At 52.4% G+C, this 20,709-nt stretch overlaps 1 protein-coding gene across 1 annotated transcript in view; it reads right to left on the bottom strand.

The window, feature by feature from the left end:
• Window positions 1-20,709, bottom strand: part of PEX6 (peroxisomal biogenesis factor 6) — a 101,468-nt gene that overhangs the window by 16,691 nt on the left and 64,068 nt on the right. Inside the window, exon 14 of the mRNA XM_075338916.1 lies at window positions 16,855-16,971. Within this exon, the coding sequence (XP_075195031.1) occupies window positions 16,855-16,971 (117 nt within the window). The remainder of the gene's footprint in view (window positions 1-16,854; window positions 16,972-20,709) is intronic.

The raw sequence follows: 20,709 nt of genomic DNA, 5'->3' as shown, positions 1-20,709 counted from the left end.
GTACATCCCAGTAATGACTGCTGTCTCAGGACACCCCCTGTGAGGTAAATCCTGGGATATGAAGAGGAATTATGACTAGAAGTCATAATTGCTCTCATCACTCCCTGGCAGTGCCCCCCTCCCTTCTTGTGCTCAAATGTCCAGCATCTGTGAAGGTGTCACATCCCACTTACACCTCCAACAGCCATCTCCTCTGATATGGAGATGAGATGATGTGAGGACAATGGACCCAGGATGACTCCCTGCCGTCACCCTGTAACAAGAGTTGTATCTCATTAGCAAGGCTTGGAAGTAGCCAGACAGAACGACTCCAGTAAAAAATGGTTCATATCTCGCAAGCCATATCTCCGATAAATATGGCAACCATAAAAATGGTGTTTGCGCAGGCGGACGATGCTGGCACACCTTTTTTATGGAAGGGGGAGCTTGGGAAATACCCCAGGCGTGATATCAGCCATATGGAAACTCGTAGACAGGTCATGAGTCCCCTCGTTCTGTAGCTAAATTCATAACTGTCACAATGAGAGCATTGGCGTCTGCCTACGACGCTCCCAGGCAAAGTTATGGCCAATATCCCCTTTGCTGGATAATTCTGATCCATGCAGGGGGAGTGGCAGTGCTTCCCTGTGAGGTCACTAAGGTAGGAGGGGACCTGGATCTGCCCAGGTTGATAACCCTACTTCGGCCATTTTCCAGTGTTCTTCTGCTCGGGGGCCTGGTTGGGAAACATCTGTGGGAAGAATCCTAGAAACCTGGTCTACAGCGCCCCCCTGTGGCCAGACACACAAGGTAACTGATGTAATTGTATACCTGTTTGTAACCCATGCTTTATCTGTAACTGTACTCTGACATATGTATATTCTGTAGATTCCCTATTGTATATATTGTAGTTCTAGTGTGCTTTAGGCTGATTAAATTATATAATTAATCTTGGGCTGTTCTGTTATCTCGATCTTGAATCCCACGTCTGTGTGTTCGGCTAATAGTTACCGTGAAGCGGTTGGTGGCAGCGAGTTGTGCCAAGGATTATTGTGGGGAGGCCAGTGAGACTCGGGAAGATATTATATATTCCGCCCGCGGAGGTCGGGGGAATATATACCTTACTCTCACCGGGGACCCTTCAATAATCGGCATAAGTAGTATAGCGGCCTCCTTGCTTATTGTCGGGCAATTCCATAATTGGCCTGACTATAAGAGGGGCGCTAGAGAGCGCGTCACGTGCTCTGTCTGTCGGTCGGGAGGTATAAAGGAGGGGTGACCCCACTTGTTACCCCCCGATTGTGACGTACTGGTAGCCAGCGCGGGGGACTTCTGAGTGACCCCCCCGGTGGTTTGTGACATATTGGTGGCAAGCGGTGGGATCGAGATAATAGTGTGTGTGAGTGTGAGACCCATACTCCCAGACACTAAAGACTGCCTGCAGCAGCTGTGGCTGCTGGGGTCTTCAGACTAGCTCAACACTAGAGTGTCAGAGTGCAGATACTGTAAGGTGTGTGGAGGCATCAGGTGTCAGTTCTTTGTCAGTGACCAAAAGTCTGCAAGAATGGCTGAGAGCACCAGGAGCAAAGCCAAAGGAATGGCCGATGCTCAGGCCAGAGACGATGAGGAGGTTGTCCACGAGTCCTCCAGGAGCTCGACGCCAGAAAACAGCTCTGCAGAGGACATTGCACAACCGGGCACTGCTGGACAAGATGAGGAGCAGCTCGCCCAAGGGTCCTCAACGAGCCAGACGCCAGCCCTCCGCTCTGCAATGGACAGTGAAGCACCAGGCTCCGCAGCGGGCCGCAGATCACCACGTGCCATTCCACCGAGCCTGGGAGGCTCGGATAGCCTTCTTCAAATGGCTATGGCCCTACGCCAGGCTGGAGACCGGGAGGGCTACAAGGAACTCATGGCCGAGCGTGAGCGGCAAGCAGCGCGTGAAGAGCGCCAGGCAGAGCGTAACTACCAGCTGCAGCTAGCTCAGCTCCGGCCCTCATCAGCCACCCGTGACCTTCCAGACACCAAACTTCCAAAGGTCCGTGTTGAGGACTTCCCAGTGCTGGAGAAGGATGGAGACTTGGACTCTTTCTTGACTGCTTTTGAACGGACTTGCTTGCAGCATCATCTGAACAAGGACCAGTGGGCCAAATACCTGACCCCCCGTTTAAGGGGTAAGGCCCTGGATATCCTTGGGGACTTGCCTGCTGAGGCGGATCAGGGCTACGACACCATCAAGCGGGCCCTGATCCAACAGTACAACCTCACCCCGGAGTCCTACCGCAAGAAGTTCCGGACGCTGCAGAAGGGACCAAAGGACTCCTGGGCTGACCACCGGCGGGCACTTGCCCGAGCTGCCGACCACTGGACCCAAGGCCTGCAGCTTTCCACCGGACCGGAGATCCTGGACTTGTTCATCACGGAGCAACTCTTGTGGAACTGCCCTGAGGATCTCCGCCAGTTCATCCGAGACCAGAAGCCAAAGGGATCCACGGCTACAGCTGCCCTGGCCGATGACTACACCAACAATCGGGCTCCTGAAGCCAGGAGAGCAGCCACCAGCAGCACCTGGAGAGGGGGTAAGATGAACTCTGCGACTGCCCCACCTGCCCCTAGACTGCAGGGGGTGTCCCCCTCAACTCCCCTCTCCAGGCCCGTGGCAGAGCCAAGACGGTGCCACCAGTGCAACCTACCTGGACACTTCAAGGCCATGTGCCCTCAGCGTCCCAAGGCCCCGGCTCCGTCCCCGTCCCAAGGGCCGCCCAAGGTGTATTGTGTGGGTGGGGGTGGTGGTAGGTCCCTGGACAGCTTCCAACCTGTCACCGTCGGCCAGTCTGTGACCATAGGACTGCGAGACAGCGCCTCGGAGGTGACTCTGGTGCGGCCTGAGATGGTGTCCCCCCAAGACTTGATCCCTGGGAAAACCCTCGCTGTCTCCGGGATTGGAGGCATTGACCCGGCGCTGCCTGTTGCTGACATTTATGTGGACTGGGGCGCAGGGCGAGGGGTGAGGGAGGTGGGGGTAACTGATCGGATCCCTGCAAACGTGCTACTTGGGACAGATTTGGGGCAAATAACCTCCCAGTTTGGCCCCGCCCCAAAGGCTGAACCTTCAGCCAGTGCTGACATGACTCCTGACAATGTTAATGTGTTATCTATGAATGATGTAAGGGAGGAGGGAGTGAACTCTGATATTTCTGCTTGCACAGACACCATAGACACACACGCAGCTGCAGCTGTGACAGGAGGGGAGGGGGTCAGAGAAAGGTGTGACAATGCCTCTACAAGTAATCAGCCTGTGAGCTGGGATCTGTTGCCCTCTGCAGGGATAAGCAGAGAGCAGGGTGCTGCAGGGGGAGGACCAGTGTGTGGGGTGGGGGCTACCACAGCAAATGTGGGGTCCCCAGAGATTTCACAGCGGGGTTCTGTTGCTGCAGGAGGGGAACAGGCAGGTGAGATTGGGGCCGGTCCAGGAGCGGAAGTGCTCCCAGGTAAAATCTCGGTGCATGGTTCCCCCACAACCGGGGTGTCAGGAAGCCAGGTAGGTCTGCCTGAACCGGCGACTTGGTCAGGAACGGAGGAGGAGCAGGCACGACCCACGGTCGCAGCGGCTGTGGCCGCTGTCACCCGCAGTGGGAGTGCTGGAAGCCAAGGGGCCTCCCGGAGGTCCGATAGCTCTTCCCCTTCTGACCAAGTGGCAGCCGAGTCAGGTGGAGGCCAGGACACAGGTCCCGGGGTACTGACTGAAGATGTGACAGTCTCGTCGATTCTGGCCACATCTAGTCAGGAGTTTCAGGCAGCGTTAGAAGCTGACGACAGCCTGAAAGCTCTAAAGGAGCAGGCGGCACAGCCTCCCTCGGACTCGGACCCGGAGCGAGTGGTCTGGGACCAAGGACGGCTGTACCGGGCCACGGTCCAGCAGGGTTCACCGGAGGCGTGGCCCAGGGACCGACAGTTGGTGGTACCCTATCCGTTCCGGACGGAGTTGTTGCGGATCGCACATGAGATTCCGATGGCCGGACACCTAGGGATCGCTAAGACCAAGGCCAGGTTAAACCAGCATTTCTACTGGCCAAAAATGGGGGCCGATGTGGCTGCCTACTGCCGTTCGTGTGAAACCTGTCAGAGAGTGGGGAAGGCGGGGCCACGCCCCAAAGCCCCACTGGTATCTCTGCCAATCATCGATGAGCCTTTCAGGAGGGTGGCTGTGGATCTGGTCGGCCCGCTGGCCATCCCCAGCAGCTCCGGGAAACGCTTCATACTGACGGTAGTGGACTATGCCACCCGGTACCCAGAAGCAGTGGCCTTGTCGTCCATTCGGGCTGACAAGGTGGCCACCGCATTGCTGGAGATTTTCTCCCGAGTGGGTTTTCCCCAGGAAATGCTCACTGACCGGGGGACCCAATTCATGTCCCAGCTGATGGAGACCCTCTGTAAGCAAGTCCAGGTGCGACATCTGGTGGCCAGCCCGTACCATCCACAGACTAATGGCCTGTGCGAGCGGTTCAATGGCACCTTAAAGCAGATGCTTAAGATGTTGGTCGACTCCCATGGGCGTGACTGGGAGCGGTATCTCCCACACCTGTTATTTGCTTACCGGGAGGTTCCACAGGCCTCAACAGGATTCTCACCGTTTGAGCTCCTGTACGGGCGACGTGTGCGGGGCCCCCTGGCTCTGGTGAAAGAGGCTTGGGAAGGGGATTTGGCCACCCCTGGAGTGTCGGTCATCGAGTATGTCATGCGCTTCCGGGACAAAATGCAGGCCTTGACGCAACTGGTACACGACAATATGGCTCAAGCCCAGGCCGATCAGAAGCGTTGGTACGACCAGAACGCTTGTGAGAGGACCTACCAAGTGGGTCAAAAGGTGTGGGTACTGGTCCCCGTACCACAGGACAAGCTTCAGGCAGCCTGGGAAGGCCCATACCTCGTGTACCAGCAGCTCAACCCTGTAACGTACCTGGTCACCCTGGACCCCGCCCGTGGAAGGCGAAAGCCCTTCCATGTGAACATGATGAAGGCACATCATGAGCGGGAGGCATGTGCGCTCCCCGTGTGCAACCTGCCCGAGGAGGGAGAAGCGGAAACCCTCTTGGATATGCTAGCCCAGGTTAGGGCAGGCGGATCCATTGAGGATGTGGAGGTTGGCCACCAGCTCTTGGAGGACCAACGGTCCCAGCTGTGGGCCACCCTCCTCCCCTTCCGGGGGTTGTTTACCAACCAGCCCGGAAGGACTGACTTGGCTGTCCATCACGTGGACACTGGGGATCATGACCCGATCCGGCGTTCAGCATATCGGGTTTCCCTGGAGGTGCAGCAACACATGCGCCAGGAGATTGACGAGATGCTGAAGCTGGGGGTGATCCAGGCATCCAACAGCGCTTGGGCCTCGCCTGTAGTCCTCGTCCCTAAGAAGGACCGAACCACTCGGTTCTGCGTGGACTACAGGGGGCTCAATGCTGTCACGGTCGCCGATGCGTACCCAATGCCACGCATCGATGACCTGCTCGATCAGTTGGCCGGGGCTCAGTACCTGACCATCATGGACCTGAGCCGGGGATATTGGCAGATCCCCCTGACTCGCAAGGCCAGGGAACGCTCTGCCTTTATTACCCCATTTGGACTGTACGAGTCCACGGTGATGCCATTCGGGATGAGGAATGCCCCTGCCACTTTCCAGCGGATGGTCAACACCCTGCTCAAGGGACTTGAAGGGTACGCGGCCGCGTACCTGGATGACATTGCCGTCTTCAGTCCCACCTGGGAGGACCACCTAGAGCATCTAGCACAGGTGCTCAGGCGGATCCACCGGGCAGGTTTGACCATCAAGCCGGGAAAGTGTCAGCTGGCCATGAGCGAGGTCCAGTACCTCGGTCACCGGGTAGGTGGGGGAACGCTGAAGCCCGAGCCTGAGAAAGTGGAGGCCATCGCATCCTGGCCCACCCCCAGGACCAAGAAGCAGGTGATGTCCTTCTTGGGGACCGCTGGGTACTATAGGAGGTTTGTTCCATGCTATAGTAGCCTGGCAAAGCCCTTGACGGACCTCACCAAGAAGAAGCTGCCCTCTGCAGTCGATTGGACAATGGACTGCGAGACAGCCTTCCGGGCCCTAAAGGACGCCCTGTCCAGCCCGCCCGTGCTACAGGCAGCCGACTTCACGCGGCCGTTTGTAGTACAGACCGACGCCAGTGACTTCGGCCTCGGTGCGGTGCTCAGCCAGGTGGACTCTGCGAGCCAAGAGCACCCAGTCTTGTACCTGAGCAGGAAGCTGTTACCAAGGGAAGTGGCCTATTCTACAATGGAGAAGGAGTGCCTGGCCATAGTGTGGGCCCTGCAGCGTCTGCAACCCTATCTATACGGGCGCCACTTCATCGTGGAGACGGACCACAATCCCCTCAGCTGGTTGCACACCGTCTCTGAGACGAATGGGCGATTGTTGCGATGGAGCCTTGCGCTCCAGCAATACGACTTCACCATTCGCCACAAAAGGGGCCGTGACCACGGTAACGCAGACGGGCTGTCCCGACAAGGAGAGGTCGCGGACGGGCGCACGGGGGAACACCGGAGTGTGCTGCCCCCTAGCGCCCTCAAAAGGGGGGAGGTGTGAGGTAAATCCTGGGATATGAAGAGGAATTATGACTAGAAGTCATAATTGCTCTCATCACTCCCTGGCAGTGCCCCCCTCCCTTCTTGTGCTCAAATGTCCAGCATCTGTGAAGGTGTCACATCCCACTTACACCTCCAACAGCCATCTCCTCTGATATGGAGATGAGATGATGTGAGGACAATGGACCCAGGATGACTCCCTGCCGTCACCCTGTAACAAGAGTTGTATCTCATTAGCAAGGCTTGGAAGTAGCCAGACAGAACGACTCCAGTAAAAAATGGTTCATATCTCGCAAGCCATATCTCCGATAAATATGGCAACCATAAAAATGGTGTTTGCGCAGGCGGACGATGCTGGCACACCTTTTTTATGGAAGGGGGAGCTTGGGAAATACCCCAGGCGTGATATCAGCCATATGGGAACTCGTAGACAGGTCATGAGTCCCCTCGTTCTGTAGCTAAATTCATAACTGTCACAATGAGAGCATTGGCGTCTGCCTACGACGCTCCCAGGCAAAGTTATGGCCAATATCCCCTTTGCTGGATAATTCTGATCCATGCAGGGGGAGTGGCAGTGCTTCCCTGTGAGGTCACTAAGGTAGGAGGGGACCTGGATCTGCCCAGGTTGATAACCCTACTTCGGCCATTTTCCAGTGTTCTTCTGCTCGGGGGCCTGGTTGGGAAACATCTGTGGGAAGAATCCTAGAAACCTGGTCTACAGCGCCCCCCTGTGGCCAGACACACAAGGTAACTGATGTAATTGTATACCTGTTTGTAACCCATGCTTTATCTGTAACTGTACTCTGACATATGTATATTCTGTAGATTCCCTATTGTATATATTGTAGTTCTAGTGTGCTTTAGGCTGATTAAATTATATAATTAATCTTGGGCTGTTCTGTTATCTCGATCTTGAATCCCACGTCTGTGTGTTCGGCTAATAGTTACCGTGAAGCGGTTGGTGGCAGCGAGTTGTGCCAAGGATTATTGTGGGGAGGCCAGTGAGACTCGGGAAGATATTATATATTCCGCCCGCGGAGGTCGGGGGAATATATACCTTACTCTCACCGGGGACCCTTCAATAATCGGCATAAGTAGTATAGCGGCCTCCTTGCTTATTGTCGGGCAATTCCATAATTGGCCTGACTATAAGAGGGGCGCTAGAGAGCGCGTCACGTGCTCTGTCTGTCGGTCGGGAGGTATAAAGGAGGGGTGACCCCACTTGTTACCCCCCGATTGTGACGTACTGGTAGCCAGCGCGGGGGACTTCTGAGTGACCCCCCCGGTGGTTTGTGACACCCCCATACAGAACAATAGTACATCCCAGTAATGACTGCAGTCTCAGGACACCCCCATACAGAACAATAGTACATCCCAGTAATGACTGCAGTCTCAGGACACCCCTCAGACTATTCAATAGTACATCCCAGTAATGACTGCAGTCTCAGGACACCCCCAGACTGTACAATAGTACATCCCAGTAATGACTGCAGTCTCAGGACACCCCTCAGACTATTCAATAGTACATCCCAGTAATGACTGCAGTCTCAGGACACCCCTCAGACTATTCAATAGTACATCCCAGTAATGACTGCAGTCTCAGGACACTCCCCAGACTGTACAATAGTACATCCCAGTAATGACTGCTGTCTCAGGACACCCCCATACAGAACAATAGTACATCCCAGTAATGACTGCAGTCTCAGGACACCCCCCCCATATTATACAATAGTACATCCCAGTAATGACTGCAGTCTCAGGACACCCCTCAGACTATTCAATAGTACATCCCAGTAATGACTGCAGTCTCAGGACACCCCCAGACTGTACAATAGTACATCCCAGTAATGACTGCAGTCTCAGGACACTCCCCAGACTATACAATAGTACATCCCACTAATGACTGCAGTCTCAGGACACCCCCCAGACTATACAATAGTACATCCCAGTAATTACTGCAGCCTCAGGACACCCCCCAGACTGTACAATAGTACATCCCAGTAATGACTGCAGTCTCAGGACACCCCCAGACTGTACAATAGTACATCCCAGTAATGACTGCAGTCTCAGGACACTCCCCAGACTATACAATAGTACATCCCACTAATGACTGCAGTCTCAGGACACCCCCCAGACTATACAATAGTACATCCCAGTAATTACTGCAGCCTCAGGACACCCCCCAGACTGTACAATAGTACATCCCAGTAATGACTGCTGTCTCAGGACACCCCCATACAGAACAATAGTACATCCCAGTAATGACTGCAGTCTCAGGACACCCCCCCCATATTATACAATAGTACATCCCAGTAATGACTGCAGCCTCAGGACACCCCCAGACTGTACAATAGTACATCCCAGTAATCCCTGTGGATTGGGGGTTGGGGCTTCGAGCACACCCCTGCCAGTCAGTGGACTCCACATCAGTAAAAGTAACACAATACGACCCTTTGTGTCCTTTACGCAGATTACCACTCAAAAAGCTGAATATTTGCAATGAGCAGAGTTCAAAGAATATAAAGAACCAAATAGGAGATGTTTGTCGGAATGTGCTTCACCCTTGTTAAAGGGAAGGTGTCGCGGTTTTTTATTTTTGTATTAAAAATAGTGATTATTGCTAAAACTAAAGGATGTGAATAAGCTCAACTCCGCGTATACAGAATTTCTGTGGAGGGGAAGGAAACCCAGAATAAAGCTGCGTACGCTGATGAAGTCAGCAGAGGAGGGAGGTCTAAACTTTCCAGATGTCCAAGGGTATAATCTTGTATGTATCATGAGGCATGTAATTGATTGGGTGAGAGGAACGAGTAGGCACTCAGATCATGCGATGGAAACTAAATATGCGTCACCGTGGGATCTGACGTCCATTCTGCACTCCCCACTATCCAGGGTTGAAGGGCACATGAGGAACTCAATTATATTCCGAGACACCATGCTAACATGGAAGTCGGTAAGGAAAAAACTGGGGCTCTCATGGAAAGTGTCCAAGTACTTGAACCCCTGGGCATTCCCAAATTTTCCCCTGGGACGAGAAAACAAGCTATTTACTAGATGGAAAGAGAGGGGAGTCAGGAGAATGATAGATGTTATGAATGTGGAGGACAGGAGGTGGATGACAGGTCGGGAAGTGCTGGATAAGTACAACCTTAATAGCTCACATGTCATCCAGTATGAACAATTGAAACATGGAATAATAGGAGACCTGGGTGTGGTTGGAAGAGAGCTGAACAGAAGTTCGATTGATGAGTTACTGGAATGTGATGTAACAAGTATAAATGTCTCTAAAATTTATCGATCGCTAAGGGGGGTGCTTATCTCTCGGGAGGATAGTCGGACTTTAAAAGCGTGGGGGAAACAATTGGGAAGGGAAGAAGTGGTGGATGATATACTGAGAGGATGGGTACAAGTGCGGAAACACATTACCAATGAGAGATGGAGAGACACTCAATTCAGAATTCTACATAGGGCCATTATAGGTTTCAACATACCAGGTAGGGATAGGTGGTGTCCTAAGTGTCAAAAAGAAAAAACGGATATGCTGCATGGGCTATGGGAATGTGAGACAATCGCTAGGTTCTGGAACCAAGTCAGACTATTTGCCCAGTCAACATGGGGAATTTTCAGCAAACTAGACTTAATGGTGTGGATTTTCCACTCCTTTGAGGGAGGAGTAGGAGGAGGACCGAGCACGCAGGAAAAGAGGAAATACGCAATAACGCATGACATAGCCTTGATAGCTAAGCGTTGCATCTTAAAACACTGGATTCAAAGGGAGGGCCCATCCATAAAGGAGGTTGTGGGCGAACTACACAACCTTCTGAAGTGGGAAAAACTAGAAGCGGAGAGGGATAAAGATGGGTTGACAGCCAAGTTTTTTGTGAGATGGAGACATTTTATTGAAAGCCAATTCACACAGGGAGAAATAATTAACCTGATGGCACCTTTTGTTCACTCGGAGTGGTATATCCTGAGCGATATCCAGGACAGCCTGGGTAAACTGAGAATCACCTAGGAGGGGGCTCTGGCGGGAGGGGGAGACGAGACGGTTGGGAATACCAAGACACGCTAGCAAAATTGAAATCATTCAGGGACGACACAGAGATTTAACGAATTGTATTGCATATGTTATATTATATTTCATTACCTATGTTTTGGTTTAATGTTACTGTATACTATCTTAAATCGAACAGCAACATGGAACTCCAAATTGGGGTATCACCCACCTCTATGTCACATTTTGTCAGACGAATGTTCTTCTTTTGCAATGATACTTGTCATGTTTTTACAAATTTGAAAAATCAATAAAAAACGTTTTGGAAAAAAAAAAAAATAGTGATTATGAAATCAAGTATTTCTAATACAAAATGAAAATCGCTGCTTATTTAGTTTTTATGTAATTCTTATTTTACTGGAGGCACTGGGGGCGGCCATGCTGGATTTGCCGTGTGTGTAACGACAGTAACTCCTTCCTTTATGGCAGCCCCTGTGCATAGACTCTGATAGTCGGGATCCGACCCCATGAAGTACGTTACAGTGGGCGTCTGCTGTGACCTGGACGCGCCCCCTGGAGGAGTTCAGCGCCATTATTGTGGAGCTCACAGCGTGTACTGTTTGCTCCACTTTACCCCTGTCACCCGCCAGGATGTGTGAGTATGGGCCGCCTCCCCTCCCCTCGTTACTGTCTCTGATGCAATCCCATCCCTCCGTTCTCCCCAGCCCCTGCTCTGCCCCAGCTACTGCCGCCGCCCCTCCTCCCCACCGTTACCGTCTCCAATGACACCCCCCTCCCTCCGTTCTCCCAAGTCACCGCTCTGCCCGCTGCCGCAGCTCCCCCAGCTCTGCCCGCCGCTGCTGTGTGTGTGTGTGTCACAAGGTCCCCATCAGGGGTGATTGTGAGTGTGTGTCGGCGCTTGCGATGCTGTGCAGTGAGCTTCCAGGACCTGCGAGAGGATCACATGGGAAGCATGTGAGTGTGTGCGCGCGATTGTACAGGTATGTGCGATATCGTGAGTGTGTGTGAGTGTATGCGATCGGATGTGTGAGTGTATGCGATCGGACGTGTGAGTGTATGCGATCGGATGTGTGAGTGTGTGCGATCGGATGTGTGAAATGTCGGCCGGACGCAGGGGAGGATGGCATGCAGCACAGCTGCCTGGAGTGCCCACCGGAGGTCACAGAGAGGAATGATGTGAAAGGTGTGTGTGTGTGACACAAGGTCCCCATCAGGCGTGATTGTGTGTGTGTGTGTGTGGCACAAGGTCCCCATCAGGGGTGATTGTGTGTGTGTGTGTGTGTGTGTGGCATAAGGTCCCCATCAGGGGTGATTGTGTGTGGCACAAGGTCCCCATCAGGGGTGATTGTGTGTGTGTGTGTGGCACAAGGTCCCCATCAGGGGTGATTGTGTGTGTGTGTGTGGCACAAGGTCCCCATCAGGGGTGATTGTGTGTGTGTGTGTGTGTGTGTCACAAGGTCCCCATCAGGGGTGATTGTGTGTGTGTGTGTGTGTCACAAGGTCCCCATCAGGGGTGATTGTGTGTGTGTGTGTGTGTGGCATAAGGTCCCCATCAGGGGTGATTGTGTGTGTGTGTGTGTGTGTGGCACAAGGTCCCCATCAGGGGTGATTGTGTGTGTGTGTGTGTGTGTGTTTGTGGCATAAGGTCCCCATCAGGCGTGATTGTGTGTGTGTGTGTGTGTGTGTGGCACAAGGTCCCCATCAGGGGTGATTGTGTGTGTGTGTGGCACAAGGTCCCCATCAGGGGTGATTGTGTGTGTGCGTGTGTGTGTGTGTGTGTGTGTGTGTGGGGGGCACAAGGTCCCCATCAGGGGTGATTGTGTGTGTGTGTGGCACAAGGTCCCCATCAGGGGTGATTGTGTGTGTGCGTGTGTGTGTGTGTGTGTGTGTGTGTGTGTGTGTGTGTGTGTGTGTGTGTGTGTGTGTGGGGCACAAGGTCCCCATCAGGGGTGATTGTGTGTGTGTGTATATGTGTGTGTGTGTGTGTGTGCACGCGCGCGCACCACTGCATGTGTGTACCGGTGATACTGTCTGCAGGGTTGTGTATTTAATCCTCTCCTGTGTGATACTGTCTGTACGGCTGTGTATCTAATCCTGTCGTGTGATACTGTCTGCTGAGCCGTGTATCTAATCCTATGTTGTCTGATACTGTCTGCAGGGCTGTGTATCTAATCCTCTCCTGTGTGATACTGTCTGCTGAGCTGTGTATCTAATCCTATCGTGTAATACTGTCTTCAGGGCTGTGTATCTAATCCTATTGTGTGATACTGTCTGCTCAGCTATGTATCTAATCCTATCCTGTGTGATGTCTGCAAAGCTGTGTATCTAATCCTCTGCTGTGTGATATGGTCTGCACGGCTGTGTATCTAATCCTATCCTGTGTGATACTGTCTGCAGAGCCGTGTATCCAATCCTATCGTGTCATACTGTCTGCTGAGCTGTGTATCTAATCATGTCCGGTGTGATACTGTCTGCTTAGCCGTGTATCTAATACTCCTGTGTGATACTATCTGCTGAGCCGTGTATCTAATCCTATCCTGTGTGATACTGTCTGCTGAGCTGTGTATCTAATCCTATCCTGTGTGATACTGTCTGCTGAGCTGTGTATCTAATCCTCCCCTGTGTGATACTGTCTGCACAGCTGTGTATCTAATCCTATCCTGTGTGATATGGTCTGCACGGCTGTGTATCTAATCCTATCCTGTGTGATACTGTCTGCAGAGCCGTGTATCCAATCCTATCGTGTCATACTGTCTGCTGAGCTGTGTATCTAATCATGTCCGGTGTGATACTGTCTGCTTAGCCGTGTATCTAATACTCCTGTGTGATACTATCTGCTGAGCCGTGTATCTAATCCTATCCTTTGTGATTCTGTCTGCTGAGCTGTGTATCTAATCCTATCCTGTGTGATACTGTCTGCTGAGCTGTGTATCTAATCCTATCCTGTGTGATACTGTCTGCTGAGCTGTGTATCTAATCCTCCCCTGTGTGATACTGTCTGCACAGCTGTGTATCTAATCCTATCCTGTGTGATACTGTCTGCTGAGCTGTGTATCTAATCCTATCCTGTGTGATACTGTCTGCAGAGCAGTGTATCCAATCCTATCGTGTCATACTGTCTGCTGAGCTGTGTATCTAATCCTATCCTGTGATACTGTCTTCTGAGCTGTGTATCTAATGCTATCCTGTGGGATACTGTCTGCAGAGCCGTGTATCCAATCCTATCATGTCATACTGTCTGCTGAGCCGTGTATCTAATCCTATCCTGTGATACTGTCTGCACAGCTGTGTATCTAATCCTATCCTGTGATACTGTCTGCACAGCTGTGTATCTAATCCTATCCTGTGTGATACTGTCTGCAGGGATGTGTATCTAATCCTATCCTGTGTGATACTGTCTGCTGAGCTATGTATCTAATCCTATCCCGTGTGATACTGTCTGCTGAGCCGTGTATCCAATCCTATCCTGTGGGATACTGTCTGCAGAGCCGTGTATCCAATCCTATCGTGTCATACTGTCTGCTGAGGTGTGTATCTAATCATGTCCAGTGTGATACTGTCTGCTTAGCCGTGTATTTAATACTCCTGTGAGATACTATCTGCTGAGCCGTGTATCTAATCCTATCCTGTGATACTGTCTGCACAGCTGTGTATCTAATCCTATCCTGTGATACTGTCTGCACAGCTGTGTATCTAATCCTATCCTGTGTGATACTGTCTGCTGAGCTGTGTATCTAATCCTATCCTGTGTGATACTGTCTGCTGAGCCGTGTATCTAATCCTGTCCTGGGCGATACTCCTGCTGTCCTTGGTGACACTTTAGACATTTCTGGTCACCAGGAAAATGGCTGTGCACTGTGTCCTTACATGTCATTCTCTGTTATCTGTTGTAAACACTCAGATTGGGAGGAGGAGGCGCCATCACACACAGGAGAGCAGACTCCGCCCACTTTACGGCAGGCTGTAATCTGAGCTTTTTATACAGTGGAAATTCAGTAGGATTTCAGAAGCTGCTCCCCCTAGTGTTTAACAGTGGAAAATATCAAACTTTTTAATTTTTTTTTTTATATTTTGCACAATTAAAAAAACAAAAATATTTAAACAAAAACATTTAAACATTATTACTTTACATTTTGTCAGTTATTATTTTTTTTTTTTTTTTGACGATACCTTCCCTTTAAGGTGCTTCGGCCGTCGCGTCCTTGGTGAGGGTGCGCTTTACAGCATCAATCCAATATCATTCCAGGGACTTCTGGCTCCAGCCAGTCTAGAAGTGACGGGGTTAATCCTTTTTTTTGGGTTTCTATCTGCTGTCAGCACTGGATGGGGCTGTTCACTATACAGCTGTGCTCAAAAGTTTACACACCCCGGCAGATTTTTTTGCTTTCTTGGCCTTTTTCAGAGAATATGAATAATAAGTCTTTTTTTCCGCTCATGGTCAGTGTCGGGTGAAGCCATTTGTCATCATCTTCTGTGTTTACTCTTTATAAATCCGAATTACAACCCAAAACATCCAAATGACCCTGATGAAAAGTTCTCACACCCCAGTGATTTTGGCTGATAACATGCACAGAAGGTGACACATGGGTGTGAATGGCTAATAAAGGTGACATCCTCACCTGTGACCTGTCTGCTTGTAATGAGCGAGTGCAGAAAAGCTGAGTGAGGTTCTGGGATCCAGACAGACTCTGGCATCTGTCCTCCAGCCACTGACGTTTCTGGATTGTGAGTCATGGAGAAAGCAAAAGAATTGTCAACGGATCTATGGGAAAATATAGTTGAACTGTATAAAACAGGAAAGGGATACAAAAAGATATCCAAGGAATTGATAATGCCAGTCAGCAGTGTTCAAACTGTGATTAACAAATGGAAATTCCGGGGCTCTGTGAAAACCAAACCCCGATCAGGTAGACCAACAAAAATGTCAGCCACAACTGCCAGGAAAAGTGCTCAGGATCCAAAGAAAACCCCACAAATAACATCAGCTGAAATCCAGGACTCACTGAACACTAGCGGTGCGGCTGCTACAAGAGGCACAATATGGAGGCACTGGAAGAAAAATGGGCTGCATGGTCGAGTCGCCAGAAGAAAGCCATTACTGCGCAAATGCCACAAAGTATCTCCCCTACAATACGCCAAACAGCCCAGAGACAAGCCCCCAAATGTCTGGAACAAGGGAATTTGGAGTGATGAGACCAAAATCGAACTTTTTGGCCACAACCATAAATGTTACATTTTGAGAGGTTTCAACAAGGCCTATGAAGAAAAAAACACCAATCCTACAATAAAGCATGGCGGTGGATCGCTGATGATGGGGCTGTGTGAGCTACAAAGGCACAGGCAACTTGGTCAAAGGAGAGGTGAATGCAGCACATTATCAGCAAATACTGGGGGCAAATTTGCACTCATCAGCCCGGAAGCTGCACATGGGTCGTACTTGGATGTTCCAACATGACAACGATCCAAAACACACAAGGACAAGATGACCTGTCATTGGCTACAGCAGAATGAAGTGAAGGTTCTGGAGTGGCCACCTCAGTCTCCTGACCTTAATGTCACTGAGGTGCTCTGGGGAGCACTCAAGCAAAGCGCAGTTCATGCAAGAAAGCCCAGGAATTTACAGGAACTGGTTGCGCCAAGAAGAATGGGCAGCTTCACCATCTGAAAAAATAAAGAGCCTCATCCACAACTACCACAAAAGACTTCAAGCTGTCACTGATGTTAGAGGGGCTAATACACGGTATTAAGAACCAGGGTGTGTGAACTTTTCATCAGGGTCATTTGGATGTTTTTGGTTGTCATTATGATTTAAAAAGAGAAAACACAGTAGATGACAATAAATGGCTTCACCCGACCACTAACAATGAGTGGAAAAAAGATTGTGTGTGATCATTCATAATATCTGAAAAAAGGCCAAGAAAGCAAAAAAATCTGCTGGGGTGTGTAAACTTTTGAGCATAACTGTATAAACCCCTGAGAGCCAGTCCCCACCGCCAGTCAATATTGGCGCTTCCTGGCTCTACTTGTGCATCTGCTGATTCTGTTCCCGGATCTTCGCAAGTTGATTGATCGCTCTACTGCCTGATGATTTTGTACCTCCCATACCTCCTGGACCAGATCAGGTGTGACTCTAGGATTTCTTTCATCTCCCATTCAGCCAGTTCTGGGGCAATGCAGAATATCTGGCATGTCTGCAGCCTCCTCTAGGCTGCCTGGTGTGACGCCCTGCGTGAGAAGACACATTAGGGTGTTACCTTCCAGGGCGAAGCAGAGCGGGATCCAGCAGATCCGGACGATTCGTGGCTCCAATCACAAACACGTCACTAGAGGAGTGCAGCCCGTCCATCTCCGCCAGCAGCTGTGAGACCACCCTGAAGACAGACAGCAGAGTGGCGGGGTCACATCTTACCTGAGTGGACGCAGCTCTCCAGCTGCATGAGGACAGACCCCTGCCCCGAATAGGATATATTCAGAATGACACACAATTCATGGGATTTTTACAATACTCAAACATCCCTAAAATAATCCGTGCCCCAAGTCTGTTATAGTGTATGAGCAACCTGTCCCCAGCGTGCTCTAACTGGAGAAACAATAAGGGGTCCCGGGGCAATAGCCCATCATGGCCGTGCTCCCTGTCCCCAGCGTGCTCTAACTGGAGAAACAATAAGGGGCCCCGCAGCAATAGCCCATCATAGCCATGCTCCCTGCCCCCACCAGAGCCGGCACAATCACCTCCATCATGCCCGTGCTCCCTGTCCCCACCAGAGCCAGCACAATCACCTCCATCATGGCCATGCTCCCTGTCCCCAGCGTGCTCTAACTGGAGAAACAATAAGGGGTCCCGGGGCAATAGCCCATCATGGCCGTGCTCCCTGCCCCACCAGAGCCGGCACAATCACCCCCATCATAGCGGTGCTCCCTGCCCTCACCAGAGCCGGCACAATCACCTCCATCATGGCCGTGCTCCCTGTCCCCACCAGAGCCAGCACAATCACCTCCATCATGGCCGTGCTCCCTGTCCCCAGCGTGCTCTAACTGGAGAAACAATAAGGGGTCCCGGGGCAATAGCCCATCATGGCCGTGCTCCCTGCCCCACCAGAGCCGGCACAATCACCTCCATCATGGCCGTGCTCCCAGCCCCCACCAGAGCCGGCACAATCACCCTCATCATGGCCGTGCTCCCTGCCCCCACCAGAGCCGGCACAATCACCCTCATCATGGCCGTGCTCCCAGCCCCCACCAGAGCCGGCGCAATCACCCCCATCATGGCCGTGCTCCCTGTGCCCACCAGAGGTGTGTTTTGAGCTTTCATTTGCTCCCTTTAATTTTGCATGGACAGGCGTCTCAGACATTTGTGCTTTTTGCAAGATGAGTTTTAGTTTTGAATGAAAAAATGTATGTTACTATAATGGGAAGACTGGAAAAAGCTCCAGAGAAATGGATAAAAACAACTTCATTCTGACTTTTTTAAATTAATTTCTTTTGTAAAATTAAGTATCAGAAAGCTTTTTCCTGCGGTCACCGAGACGAGGCGGCATCAGACGCGTCTATCTCTCTGGGAGGAGGCGGCACCAGACGCATCTCCATCTCTCTGGGAGGAGGCGGCACCAGACGCGTCTCTTTCTCTCTGGGAGGAGGCGGCATCAGACGCGTCTCTATCTCTCTGGGAGGAGGCGGCACCAGACGCGTCTCTATCTCTCTGGGAGGAGGCGGCACCAGACGCGTCTCTATCTCTCTGGGAGGAGGCGGCATCAGACGCGTCTCTATCTCTCTGGGAGGAGGCGGCATCAGACGCGTGTCTCTCTCTCTGGGAGGAGGCGGCATCAGACGCGTCTCTATCTCACTGGGAGGAGGCGGCATCAGACGCGTCTCTCTCTCTGGGAGGAGGCGGCATCAGACGCGTCTCTATCTCTCTGGGAGGAGGCGGCATCAGACGCGTCTCTATCTCTCTGGGAGGAGGCGGCATCAGACGCGTCTCTATCTCTCTGGGAGGAGGCGGCATCAGACGTGTATCTCACTGGGAGGAGGCGTCACCAGACACGTCTCGATCTCTCTGGGAGGAGGCGGCATCAGATGTGTCACTATCTCTCTGGGAGGAGGCGGCATCAGACGCGTCTCTATCTCTCTGGGAGGAGGCGGCATCAGACGCGTCTATCTCTCTGGGAGGAGGCGGCATCAGACGCGTCTCTATCTCTCTGGGAGGAGGCGGCATCAGACGCGTCTCTATCTCTCTGGGAGGAGGCGGCATCAGACGCGTCTCTATCTCTCTGGGAGGAGGCGGCATCAGACGCGTCTCTATCTCTCTGGGAGGAGGCGGCATCAGACGTGTATCTCACTGGGAGGAGGCGTCACCAGACACGTCTCGATCTCTCTGGGAGGAGGCGGCATCAGATGTGTCACTATCTCTCTGGGAGGAGGCGGCATCAGACGCGTCTCTATCTCTCTGGGAGGAGGCGGCATCAGACGCGTCTATCTCTCTGGGAGGAGGCGGCATCAGACGCGTCTCTATCTCTCTGGGAGGAGGCGGCATCAGACGCGTCTCTATCTCTCTGGGAGGAGGCGGCATCAGACGCGTCTCTATCTCTCTGGGAGGAGGCGGCATCAGACGCGTCTCTATCTCTCTGGGAGGAGGCGGCATCAGACGCGTCTCTATCTCTCTGGGAGGAGGCTGCATCAGACGCGTCTCTATCTCTCTGGGAGGAGGCTGCATCAGACGCGTCTCTATCTCTCTGGGAGGAGGCGGCATCAGACGCGTCGCTATCTCTCTGGGAGGAGGTGGCACCAGACGCATCTTTATCTCTCTGGGAGGAGGCGGCACCAGACGCGTCTCTTTCTCTCTGGGAGGAGGCGGCACCAGATGCGTCTCTTTCTCTCTGGGAGGAGGCGGCACCAGACGTGTCTCTATCTCACTGGGAGGAGCAGCACCAGACGCGTCTCTATCTCTCTGGGAGGAGGCGGCACCAGACGCGTTTCTGTTACGCTCACCGAGGAGCGGCCGGAGGTGGACCCACTGGATCGTGCACCGGACTCCCCTGAGAAGGCGACCAGCAGCGAACCCCTATACAGGGACTGTGCGGCGCCTCACCAGGAGGCCTAAATGCACGGCAGCCAGGAACCGGTAGTAGGAGTCTCTGTAGGGCCAGGTGTAGCAAGGTTGTGACGTCCACAGCCGGCAGGACACGGAAACTGCACCGGAAATGTTCACAGCAGGTGACGTCCGCCGCAGGTACGGCACGGATAATGTCCACGGCAGGTAGGGCACGGTGACGTCCACTGTCAGTATGAGCGGTGACGTCCCCAGCCGGAATTGTACGGATGGCACTATGGTGAGACAAGGGATTAGAACCAGGTATCAAAGCACAGAAAACAGATAACAGCACAAGGGGTCTGGACACTGGCAAGGCTCTAATGGAAGCGTTGCTCGGGCGCCTGCTGCTGGGGGAGGTGAACCTAAATACCTATTAGGTAACAGGTGACCTCTGAGGTCACTTCCAGAAAACGGGGCATACCGCTTTAAGAAAGGGGGTGTGGCCTCGCGCGCAGCCTAGAGTCACTTACTGTAGCCCTGTGTAAAGAAGGGAGACAGGAAGAGGCTGCAGAATGCCTGGGAGCAGGAGCAACATCTGCAGAGCCATGGGACCGGTAAGAGGAAGGCCGTCGCTGCCTGGGGCTATAACTGGGAGTGCTAGTGGGAGCCATGCTGGGACTGGGCACATGTGAAGGAGCGCGCCCCCCACGGGGTCTGGTGGGACCAGGCGCTACAGTTTCTATCTCTCTGAGAGGAGGCGGCATCAGACGCATCTCTATCTCTCTGGGAGGAGGCGGCACCAGACGCGTCTCTATCTCTCTGGAACAAGGCGGCATCAGACGCGTCTCTATCTCACTGGGCGGAGGCGGCATCAGACACGTCTCTATCTCTATGGAACAAGGCGGCATCAGACGCGTCTATCTCACTGGGAGGAGGCGGCATCAGACGCGTTTCTATCTCACTGGGAGGAGGCGGCACCAGACGAGTTTCTATCTCTCTGGGAGGAGCAGCACCAGACGCGTCTCTATCTCTCTGGGAGGAGCAGCACCAGACGCGTCTCTATTAGGGATGATCGAATACC

Source organism: Anomaloglossus baeobatrachus, chromosome 3 (genome assembly GCF_048569485.1).
Source record: "Anomaloglossus baeobatrachus isolate aAnoBae1 chromosome 3, aAnoBae1.hap1, whole genome shotgun sequence".
NCBI lineage: Eukaryota > Metazoa > Chordata > Amphibia > Anura > Aromobatidae > Anomaloglossus > Anomaloglossus baeobatrachus.
The sequence above is the reverse complement of the archived record's forward strand: the minus strand, read 5'-3'. Positions and strand labels throughout refer to the sequence as shown.